Genomic DNA, 16,130 nt, shown 5'->3' with positions numbered 1-16,130 from the left:
TTTTGGCATAAGGGTGCTAACTAAGTATCCAGTATATGTACAACTAGCAAATCAGCTATATTTTTGCTGCCAATGTCGGGAGATGGTTTACATTCATTCCCTAAACTGCTGCCAAGAGGAGGGTAAGAAATCTTTTGTTGCTAAGAATTCCAATATAGGCTCCCATTTTTCCATTACATGTTTTTCTATGGGTTTTGGGGTTAATCTATTAAGTTTGTTGGTAACTGAGTCCATAAGGAATTGGTCCCACAACTTTTGATACCAGAGACCCAATGTGGGAGGATTTGGATCTTTCCAACAAGTAGCAATCGCTGTTCGTGCAGCATAGATCATAACATCCAAGGTCTGCTTATGTACATGTTTTTCATTATGAAGCGGCCAATGTTTAAGGAAGAGGTTTTCAGGATCCATTGGGATTTCGAGGCCTATAATTCTGTGTACCATTTGTTTTATTTCTTCCCAAAATTGAGCTATTTTATCACATTCCCACCAAGAATGGGCAAACGTGCCTATCTTATCACAGTTTTTCCAACATTTAGGTGAGATTGTAGCATGCATATGGGAGAGTCGTTGAGGGGTCAAGTACCACCTCGTTAGTATCTTAAAATCTTGTAGCTCTAGTGGAATAGAATTTGGATAAGGATTTTTGGTCTCCCACAGTTCCTTCCAGAAGTTTTGATCCAGTTCTTTCTTACAGTCTTTTTGCCACCAACTTTGATAAGGTAGTGTCTTTGGGGCCTTGTTTGTGTTTAGTAAGTGGTAAGTTGCTGAGATCAATCCCTTGTCTGTGTATTCAAACAAGTGAAATAAAAGTTCTAAATCAGTTTGTGGTTGTCCCATTATCTCTTTCACATTTTTTTGCTCAGTGGCATTGAAGTCAGTTATGAAAGTCAGAGAAATCAGTCGGAGTTTTGAGTTGGAATCAGAGTCAGTGAGTGAGCTGACAGAGTCTGTGGAAAAGTAGTTTAGAGTTCAGTATATACACCTTTAAGAGTTAAATGTGAAAGAGCTATGAGATGGGTCTGTGAGACTCCAAAGTTATAAAAGAGAATTAATACAAAGAGCTTTGCCGGTGTGGCTACCCAGTGAAAGAGTGATTCCTGTCAGAGAGGGATCTTAAGATCAAAAGACTGTGTGATACCTTGCCAGTTCATTTTACCAGTTTCCCTTCCTCAAAACAGTTAAAGTTAACCAGCATCTTATTTTGTTCTTATTTCAATAAATCCTATTTTGTTTAAGTTTAACCCAGAATTCAGTTCCAATCCTTCCTCAGGGCCACATACCTTTGAAAGCCCAGACCCTGGGTCACATTACCAACAATAGCTAATGAGAGAAGATTTGGAATTTGTTTAAATTCCTGGTGGCAGCAAAAACTACCCTGTTTGTGAACACCAAGTATAATTTAAAGTGAAAACCAGTCCTCCCCAAATAAGAGGATGCCACACAGACATTGTATCAAAAAAAGTGGCAAAGGAACTGTCAGTTGGAATTATCCAAAGATCAACAGCCTCATATCTGATAATCTTATATCTTTAATACCTCTTCATTTGATATAAAGCTTCAGACCCTTAAAATTCTATCTCATGGATATTTAACCCCTCTTAAACTGTCCCATATGTCTTCTAAGTGTGCTCCATTGTGCTGGGAAATGTGTGGAGAAGTGGGTTCATTTGAGCGTTGCTGGTGGAGGTGCAAGGTTATAATGGCATTTTTGGAACAGGTTTAAAATTGGATTTATATTATGACAGGTTTTAATATACCGATGGAACCAGAACTCTTATTTCTAAACTACTGGTCAGATCTAGATGTATCAAAATCTGCTAAAGAATTAATAGCCACATTATTGATTGCAGCAAAAACAGCTATAGGTGCTAAATGGAGAGACAAGGCAGGGCCTTCCATAAATATGTGGCATAACAAGATATAGAATCTATAAATAATGGGAAAAAATCACTGATCCAATAACTCAAAGTACGTAATATGGATAAAGATATATACATATTTGTAGTACAGTGGTTTCCTGTACTAGGCTATTTGGCTTCTCACAATGTGGTTCCTAAAAAATTGGTTCATGTGAACTTGCTTAATATCTGACATTAAAAGGTTGTATGATATGTTTGGTAGCCGGTTGATTTAAATTTGGTGTTATGATCCAGTTCTCTAACGCAACATAATAGCAACATTCTATACATCTTATATGTTCAATAGTTTACCTATCACAAGGTTATACAATACTGATGTGTTCCTGTTTTGTATATATGATGTAATAAACTCAATAAAAAAATTAACAAGCCAAAAAGAGACAGAAAACAGATCTTGAAAACAGATTAAGATGAAATAATTTACACTTTTGTGGCTTTGAAGAACCTATTAATTAACTTAGCCTGGAAACTACCCTAGCAAAGTGGCTATTTCAGCTGATGTAGCTTAAGGGCAGAGTTGTGCTTTTAACAGGGTACATAGAGTCATTCCTCCAGACAAAACCCAGATTGTAACCCTAGGGAAGTCACTTACTTCATTGATGTTGCACATTTCTCACTGAGACTCAGGGCAGATTACAACATTAAAGCAAAAAGTTAGATAAGACAATATAATACAATGCTGGAGTATGGGCAAAAAATTCCTCAGATGAGAACCGGCACCTTGGCTTGACCCTGGAAACTAACCAGTACCTAATGAAGCTACTGCAGAATAAGTCTAATATGCCCAACACTTGAGAAACAGTTACAAACTGTACTCTCTGCTACCATACTACAAGTATCTTTAATTTTTGCCATCTGGGAAGCAGGAAAAAATAAAAACTGAAGGTTGAAACACCTATAATAACCAAAAGATAGTGTATTATTTGGACAGAAACTTTCTTACAGAGTCACAGTTGGTATGACTACTAGAATCTTTGGATATTAAGCTAAACGTCATAATACTGAAAACACAGCACTCTTTAATAATGTATTCTTATTAAACACATTGTAGTATTTTAATTGGTGCCAAAATTATTTACACTTAAAGGGAAAATTTCTTGAAAATGTATATATGGTAAGTTTTTTCCACTGCTCCCCAAGCTTTCCCAGTGTTTTCACTGAGTATGATGAAAAAACCTGCCTTAAGTACATTTTACTCATTCTAAAAGAGGAAATATTTCATAGGAGGTTTTTCCCCAGTGCTCCCCCAATAAAGTCCTTAGGAAAAAACATTTCTTTTCTGGGTCTTCACAACTCTGCGCCTAGATCCCAACAGTAATTGTGCGGCAGCATTTTATACTAGACTTGTGCATTTCTTTCATATTATGAAAATGGGGTGTGTCATAATTATTGTGATGAATATGAAAATGAAGCAATTCCCCGTCTGAACAGCCTGCAACGGGGGAGGGGGGGACACAACCATGGTTTTGTTTCGTATGCTTCAGTAGATTTCATTACTGCAGTTTCTTTCTCTCTGCTGTTTTTACAAGCCAAAAAGCTGATATATTTCTAATTAGCAAATTATCAAGAAAAGTGAATGTGTGCTGTTGCTGTTCATATTAAGGATTTAAGCCATTCCTCATTCTTAATCTTTATCTGTGTGTAGACACAGAAATAGTAGTACTCTTGGTGTTGGCAGAATGGAACTTCCCTGCCTCCTGCCTCTTCCTGCAGCCCCATTAATCAATCTGAAATGCTGCTTCTGTGGAGCAGAGGACTCACAACACAACATCATGAGGGCAGACCTGATGAAATTTGCCCCACCTATCTGTCAATGGAAATTATCATCAGGATCCAAGCCACTGTGTCCAACTCAAGACTCCTTCTTCTGCTATATAAAAGGCGAAAGAAACCAGTTAAAATGCCTTAGGACCCACTGACGGCAAGATGTTTAAAGATGGTAATTTCCAACATACAAAATAGGAAGATACCAAATCAAAAAACAGAAATTCAGGTTCTTGCCAAAGGCAGGCTGCAAACAGAATGAGTGGAAGTTTTCCAGAGCAAGAGACAAATGAAACTATCCAAGAGCAACTAAGATGATTGGGGGGGGGGGTTGGAGCACCTTCCCTATGAGGAAAGGCTGAAGAGTCCAGGACTTTTCAGTTGAGAAAAAACGGCTAAAGTGGGACATGATAGAGAATTATAAAATTACTAGGAATAAGGCCTGTTGTGGAAATAAATACGACGAGCTCTCAACGTCAATTTGCTGTGGCAACCTCAGCAGGATATAATGACACAGAGTCCACAATTTTCTCCAGAGGAACTGATCTCTGCTGCCTGAAGAGGAGTTGTAATTTTGAGTGATCTCCACCCCTCACCTGGAGACTGGCAACAATGGCTTCCCAGGAGGAAATGGTTGGTTTGGATGGTGGAGTCTATGGCATTGTACCTGTCTGAGGTCCCACCCCTCCTCAAACCCCACCTTTCTCAGGTTCCACCCCTCAAGTCTCCAGGAATTTCCCAACCTGGAGCTGGCAACTTGATCTCCTTCCCAGCCAACCATCAATCTGCCATTATCTGCTCCTCACTCTTCAGCTTTCCATCTCCCCCCACACACACCTGCAGCCTCTACTGTGCTCTGAAGCCCTGACTGCTACGTCACATTGGCTGTCATAGGAGGGCCATCTCAGTAAAGGACACAGAGTCCACCATTTTCTCTGCCATCTGGAGAGCAGTTGTAATTCTGAGCCCTCACCTGGAGATTGGCAACAATGGTTCCCCAGGAGGAAAAGTACAGTTTTTCTCTGCAGTGGGGATCAAAGCAGCTTACATCATTCTCTTTTGACGTACACAACAACCCTGTGAGATAGGTTAGGCTGGAAGTCTGTGACTGGTCCAAAATCACCCATTCAGCTTCCACAGCAAGAACCTGGGTCTAGCAGACCGTGCTCTGAAGCACTGACTGCTATGGCACTGCTCCAAAATCTCCAAGGAATTTCCCAATCCAGAAGTGGCAACACTACTGAGAACTCAGAATCAGAGCATAATCAGCTCACCCCTCATCTTTAATCACAGCAACATACAGTTAGAAGATTAGAAATATACACCCTCTGAATAGGAAGATTCTGTTAACTGGAATAATTGCTACTAGCACTAAACAAGCCAAACAGATCTCATCTTTTCTCAATGAGGTTGGCTGTTACATCTTGTGGCAATGAATTCTATGTGTTGCATGAAATATTTGGTTCCTTGGCCCTTAACATGTAGCTGCAGTTTCTATAAAATATTTTCATGATAAAGGGCTATACAGTTCTAAAAACATTGGGACCAACCATTTATATTTTGGAATAATACGTTAATTTATCTATTATAGACTTAATTTCACTTGACCTAAATCTACTGCCAGTTTCATTGGATGTCTCCCTACTGCTCTGCGAGAGATTAATTTGTCTGTATTCATTAATAATGACTGCTGATCCTAATAGAAAAACAATGGCAAGGCATCCCTCCATCATGTCTGGACCCAACTGCAGCTGAGGACCCTTCAGCAATCAAGTGCCATTGCTGAGACCATCAGGGGAGAGGAAGCAGTAGCCAAGCACCTCTGCATTGTGCCTGGACCTGCGCCACTAAGAGTGCTCTTTTTTGCTCTCAACAGATCTTGAAGATTAGAGTAGAAGACATGGGAGTGGCATTTGCCCCGGCATCTCTTTAGCCATAGCAACTGCTGGGACAAGAACTCTGCCGCAAAACAATAGTAAGTACAGAAGACAACAGGATGAAGAGTGTGAGCATGGCAACCTATTTCCAGGAAATTAGGAGTTTTTACCCCATGACCATCACCATGGCCCAATGAAGGAAGGATGAGAGCTGTACTGCATAAAGGTCTTGAAAACCGTAAAGGGGGACAATGAAACATTATCATATGCTTACATATATTTGTGCATGCACATTGCCACTGTATTGCCTTGATGTATTTTGTAGGTAATGACCAAGGCCATGTACCTTAGAGTAAAAATCCTTAGGGTTTTTTAATTTCAGTCTCTCACGCATCTCTTCAGACAGAAGAAACCCCAACCCCAGATTTTAGTTCCCTCCACTGTCCATTCTCCAAGTTCCACAATTGGCGTGTTTCTTCTAATTACTCAAGAATTGTAGGTATCTTAGTAACAATGCTGCTCGACCAACATACTATATGTATTTAAAACTTTAAAATATTGAAACTGTGCAGTTACGATCATAGGCCCCGGTCACACGGAGCATTTGCCCTGCTGAAGGCATGGTACGCCGGCGGATTTTCCAGGTGCAATCTCACCAGAACATCTGGGAGGCGTAGCACTCCCGTGGCCAACCCACGGCAAGCCACCAAAGCTGCGTAGTTAAAAGCTACCAGAATCTACCTATCAGCAAATGCTTTGCCACGGGCTGCCTCCGGACTCCTGTGGTGTGATCGCGCTGGCGTCCTCTTTGCTGTGCGCGCTAATGGTGGAAGCCCCGGTGTGCCACCGTCAAGTCTGATCGCCTAATGGCATATCAGATTGCAACGGTGCAAAGAGCCACGCCTCCCCCCTGTGTTTTCTGGCCTGTGTGACCGGGGCCTTAGTTTACTTTAACAAACACACTAAAATCCAGTTTGAGGGTTAATAGTTCTTTGTTAGTTTATCTGAGCCAAAAAGACTTATTTGCCTATTTATGCTTCCATCACACAGCATGCTTTACCAACACAGAGTTCTATCTCTTACAACAAGAGCTCTGACAAATAAGATCCTTCTTTATTGGTCATAATGTGCTACTTAAAAAAACAACAAATCAGGTAAGGGGCTACTAGATCAAGATGGGTAGCTGTGTTAGTCTGTTCGTAGCAGTAAAAAAGAGCAAGGTTCCAATAGCACCTTAAAGACTAACAAAATGCGTGGTACGATATGAGTTCTTGTGAGTCGCTGTTCTCACTTCTTCAGATACAGCTAGAATGGGAGTCCAACTGTCCTATTTTATTGGAAAGTGGAGTGATTTCAGATGCCTAATGACATTAGGGACTAGGACTGAGCTTTAGAGGATTTGCCTCCAACCAACTGGTAATATCATGGTAGATCAAGGGCATGAAGTACAGATCACCGCAGACTGTGACTGCAGCCATGAAATTAAAAGACGCCTGCTCCTTGGGAGGAAAGCGATGGCGAACCTAAACAGCATGATAAAAAGTAGAGACATCACCCTGCCAACAAAAGTCCGCATGGTCAAAGCAATGGTATTCCCAGTAGTCATGTATGGCTGTGAGAGTTGGACTATAAGGAAGGCCGAGCGCCGAAGAATAGATTCTTTTGAACTATGGTGCTGGAGAAGACTCTTGAGAGTCCCTTGGACTGCAAGAAGAACAAATCAGTCAATCCTCAAAGAAATCAACCCTGACTGTTCCCTGGAAGGCCAGATAATGAAACTGAAGCTCAAATACTTTGGCCACCAAATGAGAAGGGAGCACTCACTGGAAAAGACCCTGATGCTGGGAAAGATTGAAGGTCAAAGAAGACGGGGACGGCAAAGGATGAGATGGTTAGACAGTGTCAGCGATGCAACGAACATGAAATTGAGCCAACTTCGGAGGACGGCGGAAGACAGGAGAGCCTGGCGGGAGATTGTCCATGGGGTCGCGAAGAGTCGGACTCGACTGTGCGACTGAACAACAACAACAAATGAAGTACAGCTCCAAGCCCAGACTGACTGACTGAGACAATCTGGTACAGTGAATAGAGTGCTGGACCGGGACCTGGGAAACCAGATTCAGATCTCTCCCTCTGCAGTGAAGCTTGCTGAGTGACCCTGGGCCAATTTCTGTCTGCCTAACCTACCATAGAGGTTTGTTTTGAGGATAAAATAAGGAAAGCAGAACCCACACATACCACTTTGAGTTCATTAACAGATAGTGAAGAAACAGTTAGATGAATCACACCTTACACTTAGTACAAATGTTTCTGTCACCCAGAAAGAAATATTTCATTACTAGGGGCAACCTAGAGACTGGGTTTTTGCACGTTTCTGTTAAGCTTAGCTAACCATAATTCATTAGCAGAGAGCAGAAAGTTAAGTAGGGAAGAGTTGCCACAGGTTTTCACTTAGACGTTGGACTCCACTTCAGAGATCAGAAATCAAGATGTATAATTGAAAATATTCTGTCAAAATTATGAAGGCTACACTGTTATCACTTTGCAACTTGCTCATTGTAAAATTTCACACCAAAGCAGTAATTGGCAGGGACAAAATTATATAGCAATTAGGGCATGACAGCAAAAGCAAACAAGTACTGAAAATGGGTTCCACACTTCTGGTAACAAGCAGGTAATTATCACAGCAGCTTGAAAGGGGCATAATCAACCAAACTGACATCATCCCACCCACATAATAAATGTGAAATCTCTCTAGGTCCAATGTGGCTTTTACCCACAGCTGGTAAATGTGGCTGGTTTAGTCTCCATGTCTCTGCTTGCCTAGCAGCAGTTCATTCCAGATAGCTACTTTTGTAACTGGAGATTTCATTTAGTGTAATGTTTTACATACACACAACACACACACATACACAAATTTTTAAAAGCTGGGGACCCGCAAGGATTTGTGTGGAGCATCTCATTTCCCTTACCCTATTTCTTCTTTTCCTTTCCTGAAAGACCCCCTATCTCCCCTTTTCCTGCTTCCTTCTCACCCAACAACCAACTTCCCTTTAGATTTCTACTTTCCTTATTGATAACAAAAATACAAATTAATGCTTTAAACTAATGATCAAAATGTGTGTGTATGTAGAGAAAGAAGACGACACACGCTCTACAAGGAAACAATCTGGTTTTATTTCCTTTGTTAGGATTCAATAATATACTTACAATATTAAAAGCTCTACCAAGCTAATTTCAGCGGCCCTATATTACCAAAATCTACCCAAGTCTTTCTCAGTTACTCCCCCCTCCATTTATTCTTTAAGCTGGATAGATAAATCTTAAAAAGAAGAGAAGTTTGGAATCCTTGATTTACTTTGTTTCAGTTCCTATTCCATCCTTTCCCAAGTGCCCCAAACAAATAACAGCATTAAAAAACCTACTTAAAACAGAATACCTAATTAAAATGTGTACTGTATTTTATACACACAGAACTCGGTCAGCCTCCTCACTGCTGTGCTTATGTACCATTAATGTAACTGACCACATGGAAGTATTCACAGCAACTGTAGTTAGGCTGTTGCCAGATGAAACGAGGATGCCAATAAAGCATGAGGCAAGATTTACATTGAAAGATAATGAACACTGGCTTATCATTAAAGGAACAAGCTTGGGAAATCTTTGGTCTCATGTGTTCTTTCCTCTCTTTGTGTGTGGCTAAAAGTCAACCACTTTAATAGCAAATCACAAAATTATGGGTTGCTCTTTGCCCTTTGAGCTAGGATTAAACAGTGTCAGGGAATAAACCATAGTCTGCAGTTCAGACAAACAAAACTACAGTTTGCCACAAAAACATTTAACTTTCCAGCCTAGCATAAGAAGAGAAGGAGCAGGGCTGTTAAGTAACTTTTTTCGTAGGGGGTGCAAACTACTGAAATTGCACCCCCATCCACTTTACACACCAACCTCACCATATTATCTTTTAGTGGGAGATTTTTTTGTCACACACAAAATGACTGGCAAAAAATGGTTTTTAAAAAATCCTCCCATGCTTACCTGCCTTTTATTGATGATACACTAAAACTGTTTAACATACAATTCAGTAATTTACCATAATTATAAAATATTTTGTTAGTTGCTTTGAGAAGATATTTGACAACAAAAAAGCAGAATGTTTAATCTCTCAACAAATGAAAAGTGCTATCAAAGTCTGAATACATAAATGGTCCACAAGCTAAACTGAGTCTGGCCTATAAGTAAGAACAGACCTGCTGGATCACTCCAGTGGACCATCTAGTCCTGCCTCCTGTTTCACACAGTGGCCAACCAGTTGCCCTAGAGGACTAACAATCAGGGCATAAAAGTTGGGTCCTTCCCAAGGTTACCTCTCAGCAGTGGTATTCAAAATCTTACTGCATCTGAATACACAGGGTGCCTTTGGTCACCATGGCTAATAGAAAAACAGGTTGCTTACCTGTAACTGGTGATCTTTGAGTGGTCATCTGTGCATTCACACCCATGGGATACAGTGTGCATGTGCTGGATCAATCGGCATTGTAGCAAGCTCTTAACGGATTTTCGTGCCCAGACCTAGGGCATGCGCAGGAACCCCACCATGCATGCCCAGAGGGGTGGGCGCGGACATCCCGCCAGTTCCTTCGAACCACCACGAATCAACCCCTATGGAAAATGTAGAAGCTGACAGCAGCGGGGAAGGAGGTTGGGTGGTGTGAATGCACAGATGACCACTCGGAGATCATAAGTTACAGGTAAGCAACCTGTCTATCTTTGACGTGGTCTCTGTGCTTTACATCCATGGGAGATTAGCGAGCAGTGGCCTACCTGGAGGAGGGTGCTGGCAGGTCCTTACTGCGAAGCCGAGGATAAGATGTGACGTCCCATGTTGGTACAAGAGTTCTTTCGGACGTCTAGGGCATAGTGCCTAATGAACGTGTTAGGCGTAGCCCACATAGCGGCTCTGCAAATGTTCATTAAGGGAACTCCCTGGAGGAAGGCAGTTGAGGTTGCAACAGCTCTGGCTGAATGAGCCCTGATAGGGCCAGGCAATGGCTGCTTGGTGATAAGGTAGCAGAGGCGGATGAGACCTGCAATCCACCTTGATAGGTGCTGAGCCGTGATGCGAGTCCCCAGCCTTGCTGGCGCAAAGGAGACGAAAAGTTGAGAGTCACGCCTCGTTGGACGGGTTCTATCTAAGTAAAACAGGAGCGCACGCTTCATATCCAACGTGTGTAACAGCCCCTCCTCTGAGGATGTCGGCGCCGGGAAGAAATCCGGGAGGAAGACCTCTGCCTGTAGGTGAAATTCTGACACTACCTTTGGCAGGAACGAGATGTCAGATACGAGGTGAACGCCGTCTGGCAAAAAAGACAAGTAAGGAGTGTCATGTTTGAAAGCCAGCATTTCTCCAACTCACCTTGCTGAAGTGACAGCGACTAGAAAGGTCGTTTTCCACAACAGGTATTTTAGGTCACAAGTTGCGAGCAGCTCAAAAGGTTTCCTGGTGAGTTGGCGAAGGACCAGAGGAAGGTCCCAGGGGATGACAGGAGTTTTGATGGGAGGGTAAAGGTGCAACAGTCCCTTCAAAAAATGCTTTGAAAGTGGATGCGAGAACAGTGTGCATCCTTCAATTTGAACATGGTAGGCCGAAAGTGCAGCCAAATAAACCCTTAACGAGGAATGTGAAAGTCCCGCGTCAGCGAGAGACAGGAGGAATTAGAAAACTTTCTCGAGACCTGCGGAGGTGACTCGAGGGGCATCATCACCCAAAGAGGAACAGAATTTTTGCCACTTGTAATGATAGGACTTTTGCGTAGTGGACTTTCTGGAGTTTAGCAAGACATTTGCTATGCGGGCAGAAAAGCTGTTGACGCTACTCTCTAAGGCTGTCAACTTCATTCGTGGCACGTCGTGGTATAGGAGACGGGACTCGGTTAGGAACAGGAGGTCTTGTGCTGGAGGAAACTGGTGGTAGTTCCCCGCTGATAGATTAAGGATGGTTGAGAACCATAGTTGCCTTGGCCACCACGGGGTTATGAGGACGCAGTCCGCTCTGTCGCTGATGATTTTCCGGACCACTCTCAGGAGCAGTGGCAGTGGAGGGAAGAGGTAGAGAAATCCTCTGGACCACGGATAGAGGAGACCGTCCGGTAGAAACTGTGGGTCCCTGCCACCTCGGGTGCAGAACAGAGGGCACTTTTGTTCGCCCTGGTGGCAAAAACATCTATCTGGGGGAACCCCCACCTGCGGAAGAGTGGAAGAAGGTACATTGGATTCATTTCCCACTCATGGAGACTGAGTCCTGCCCGACTCAGGTGGTCTGCCTGTACATTCATGTGCCCTGGGATGTGCGTGGCGGCTAGGAAGATGTTGTGGGCGATGCAGAAGTCCCATAATTGGAGGGCGAGGTCACAGAGGCATTGGGAGACAGTGCCCCCTAGCTTGTTCACATAACTGAGGGCAGTAGTATTGTCCGTGAGGACCGTGACACATTTTCCCTCGATCAGAGGTAGGCAACTGGTGACAGCAAACTGTATTGCAAGCAGTTCCAGGAAATTTATGTGCCGATTTCGTTTCTGAGTGTCCCATCTGCCTCCGACACAAAGTCCCATCATGTGGGCGCCCCAGCTCGAGACGGAGGCATCTGTCATTAGGGTCATTTGGGGTGATGGAGGATGGAAGGGTGCTCCCTGGAATAAGTTGGAAGGGACAGTCCATCAAAGTAAAGAGTCTCGTACTTTTGACAGGTGAGAATAGGTGTGTGGTGTGTGTGTCCCTCTCTGGATTGAAATTGCGGATAAACCATAGTTGTAGGTGACGCATTCTTAATTTGGCAAAAACCAGGACTGATGTAGTAGCAGCCATGACGCCAAGAAGCCTTTGTATTTGAAAGGCCGTCACTGAGGGCCAGGTACGAATGACAGTGGCTAGGTTCATGATGTCAGCTGCCCTGTTTTGTGGCAGGTAGGCTGTGCAAATCGTGGAGTCCAGTAGCGCACGGATGTAGTGTATTTTCTGGACCGGTTGAAGTTGAGACTTTTCCAGATTGACTTGTGGACCCAGGTTTTCCAGGAGGACCAGTGTCTCGTTGATGTTTGAGACTAGGGTGTCCCTGGAAGTCGCTACCAAGAGCCAATCATCGATGGAGATACCCTTGAGACGAAGGAAGGCCGCGACCACCACCATTGTCTTTGTGAAGACTCTTGGTGCACTTGAAAGGCCGAATGGCAGGGCCGCATATTGGTAATGATGTTGACCAATTGTAAAGCGTAGGTATTGGTGGTGGGATGGGTGGCTGGTGAGGCTCCCTTTTGCAGAAGGACGGACACTTCTTTCAGGAGGGCTGGAGAAGGGTGTGTGGAGACGAAGACAGGAGTGATGGGGTTCTGAATGAATTCTATGTGGTAGCTCTAGGTTAAGATGGACAGCACCCATTCATCTGTGGTGATGAGGTGCCAGGTTTGGAGGAAAGGGGTTAGATGGGTCAGATGTGACTGGGAGATATGGAAATCAAAAACCCTACTTGGCGGACTTTGCCTCCTTACTGCGGGAAGACTGTTGTCCCGATCCAAATCTAGGTTTCTGGAATGAGGGTTTCTGGCCTCCAGAGGATGTTCGTGGCCTCCATTGCCAGTCAAGAGATTGACGGTTTGGGGTGCATTTGTGCCAGGGTCTGGACCAGGGACGAGGTCGGTATTGCTGCCTCGTGGATGAGGAAACGCCCAGAGCACGAGAAGCTTTTATGCTTTTATCCATATCTTGTAATATGGTGTCTGTAGTACTGTTAAACAGACCAAGGCCATCAAAGGAGAGGTCCTCTACGTATGACCTAGTATCTGGCTGTAGATTGGTGTTGCGTAGCAAGGAATGGCTTCGTAGAGCTATGGCTGAAGCCATTGTCCTTGAGGAAGTGTCTAGGTCATGTTTGGAGGTATTGATTTGTTGCTTTACCAGCACCATGCCCTCCTTTTGGATGATGCGGGCTGCCTGATGCTTGTCTTCTGGAAGGTGAGCCAGAAGCTCAGCAAGCCTTTCCCACAAAGTGTACTGGTATCTACTCATACACGCTAAGTAATTGGTGGTCTTTACTCCTAGTGCTCCCGTAGAGTACAAACGTCGTCCAAATGCATCTAACTTTCTGCTCTCCTTGTCTGAAGGTGCAGAATGTGTTCCCTTGGACTTGGATGAGGAAGTGACTACCATGGAGTTTGGTTAAGGATGGGCGAATAAGAATTCTGCTCCTGTTTCTTGGACCCTGTACATATGGTCCAAGCGACATGTGGACACTGGAGCTGATGACGGTTTATCCCATGGGGCCTTTGCTGCCTTTACCAGGACCGTAGACATGGGTAGGGCTATAGCCATCGATGTATCTAGCGGGACAGCATCTGTTACCTGTGGATGTGGTTGTACGACTGAAAGGCCGAGGGAGTGTGCCATTCTTTTTATAAGGTCTCCATAGGAGGTTAAATTATCAGAGGGATATAGGTTGGTCATCGGCTACTGCCTGGTTAGGATACGGTTGGTTAGGGGAGCTGTGGACATCTGAAGCCCCTGTATCAGAATCCTCATCCACAGAGTCAGAGGAATCGGGCTCTGGCAATTGTACCGGAGTGGTCTTGACCTGACTGGTTGGATATGTTGACAGTGGGATAGGGGGACTGGGAGGATGATATTGATCTGGTCGATGTTGAGGAGGGTCATCAGATGGATTATCTGGTGGTTGGGAGAGAGACGCCGAAGACCTCGATCTATAGGGTGACCGTGATCTGTGGGTAGAGTGACGATCCCAATCAGAGTAATCTGCTGGAGTCAACCACGGCATGGATGCGGGTGGATAAGCCCCATAAAGATAACGCAGTTGGCGGTGATCCCAGGAGAGAGGAGGAGGTGGGGGGGCAGGAAGACTCGTGGGAATCTACTCCTAGAGCGGGAGCATCTGGGAGACAGTGTAGGATCTCGTCTCTGTGAGCGGCCCCTATTAGCCCGATCATCGGTATTGAAGGGCCGATCCTCGGTGAACAGACAGGGAGGATGATGTTGAGTCCTTTTAGGGATCTGTCGACGCCGAGCCGCATCAATACCGGCATGGCACTCTAAGAGAGGTGATGTCGATGATTGAGCAGTGGGAGAGCGATCCGTGCCCAGGGGACGACTGAGGATCTCGACATTATCGATGTCGGAGAAAGGATGCATATCAACCAGTGTGTCATGGTCTAGCTGGTGTATGGGAGAATCCAGTAGCTGGATGGTCGGTATCGGTGGAGCGATGGGAGCCTCCGAAGCCGATACTTCCGTTGGAGCAGGGGGCACGTTAGGGGCATTACCCGGTGCAGTACCCGCTATATTCCCAGACTTCACTGCCTTTAGGGCCTTAGAGGAGCCCTTTTTGGCCGACTTGTGCTCTTTACCCATCTTCTGTTTCCTTTTCACGGGCGTCGATGCCACCGGTGGCGAACGTTTCGATGTCGACTGAACGATGTCGGACAAGGGCTTTAAAACCGGAGCTGTCGATGTTGATGGTCTTACCGGCCCTTCTGAGTCCATGACTGAAGCGGGGTCTAGTGCTGACTCTAGTAACGCTACTCAGAGTCACGCTGCTCGTTTTTTTTCTAGTTTGATTGGAAAACTTGGCGCAGTGTCGACAGGACTCTGGTCGGTCCGTCTCGCCAAGACAAAAAATGCAGAGGGTGTGGCCGTCAGGTGGAGCAAGCTTACTGCCACAATCCCTGCAATGCTTGAAAAACCCCACTTCTTCTCCATGAAATAAGCTATACGGAGAAGAAGAGGTGGGGAGGAGGGGGGGAGCCCGAAGGCCAGAGTGAGGTAAACGAAAAAACTTCCCCCGAAGCGAAACAAAGTACTTTTTTTTGAAGAAACAACAAAAGAACAAAGTTAGAAGCGAAAAATAAAGAAAACTGAGGAGAAAACTGAAGAGCTCTGAGGAGAAAAAAAGCTACCGATCAGATCAACTAAAGGAAGGTGCTTCCAGCGCAGTGGAAAGAAAGGAACTGGCGGGATGTCCGCGCCCACCCCTCTGGGCATGCATGGTGGGGTTCCTGCGCATGCCTGAGGTCTGGGCGCGAAAATCCATTAAGAGCTTGCTACAATGCCGATCAATCCAGCGCATGCGCACTGTATCCCATGGGTGTGAAGCACAGAGACCACGTCGAAGATCATAAGAGAAGCAGTGTTGGATCAGGCCAATGGTCCATCTAGGCCAACTCTGTCACACAGCAACCAAAGCCCAGGTGCCATCAGGAGGTCAACCAGCGTGGACAGAACTCCAGAAGCCCTCCTAATGTTGCCCCACAAGCACCAAGAACACAGAGCATCACTGCCCCAGACAGAGTGTTCCTTCTATACCTTGCAGCTAATAGCCGCAGATGGACTTCAGCGGGGGTTAATGCCATAGAGTCCACCTTCCAAAGCAGCCATTTTCTCCAGGTGAACTGATCTCTGTAGCCTGGAGATCAGTTGCAATCCCAAGAGATCTCAGACCACCACCTGGAGATTGGCAAAAAAACCCACCCCAAACTGGATAAACCTTTTTTTGTTAGCTTCACTT

General features: G+C 44.7%; 1 protein-coding gene across 1 annotated transcript in view; it reads right to left on the bottom strand.

Annotated features, from left to right (window-relative positions):
- LOC107123156 (histone-lysine N-methyltransferase 2C-like) overlaps positions 1-13,765 on the bottom strand; it is an 82,603-nt gene extending 68,838 nt beyond the window's left edge. The window contains exon 1 of the mRNA XM_015426343.1: positions 13,086-13,765. Coding sequence (XP_015281829.1) covers positions 13,086-13,765 — 680 coding nt within the window. The remainder of the gene's footprint in view (positions 1-13,085) is intronic.
- Positions 13,766-16,130: the final 2,365 nt, after the last annotated feature.

The sequence above is a fragment of the Gekko japonicus genome, unplaced genomic scaffold (assembly GCF_001447785.1).
Source record: "Gekko japonicus isolate JY-2015 unplaced genomic scaffold, Gekko_japonicus_V1.1 scaffold691, whole genome shotgun sequence".
NCBI lineage: Eukaryota > Metazoa > Chordata > Lepidosauria > Squamata > Gekkonidae > Gekko > Gekko japonicus.
This window is presented reverse-complemented; position numbering and strand designations above follow the sequence as displayed.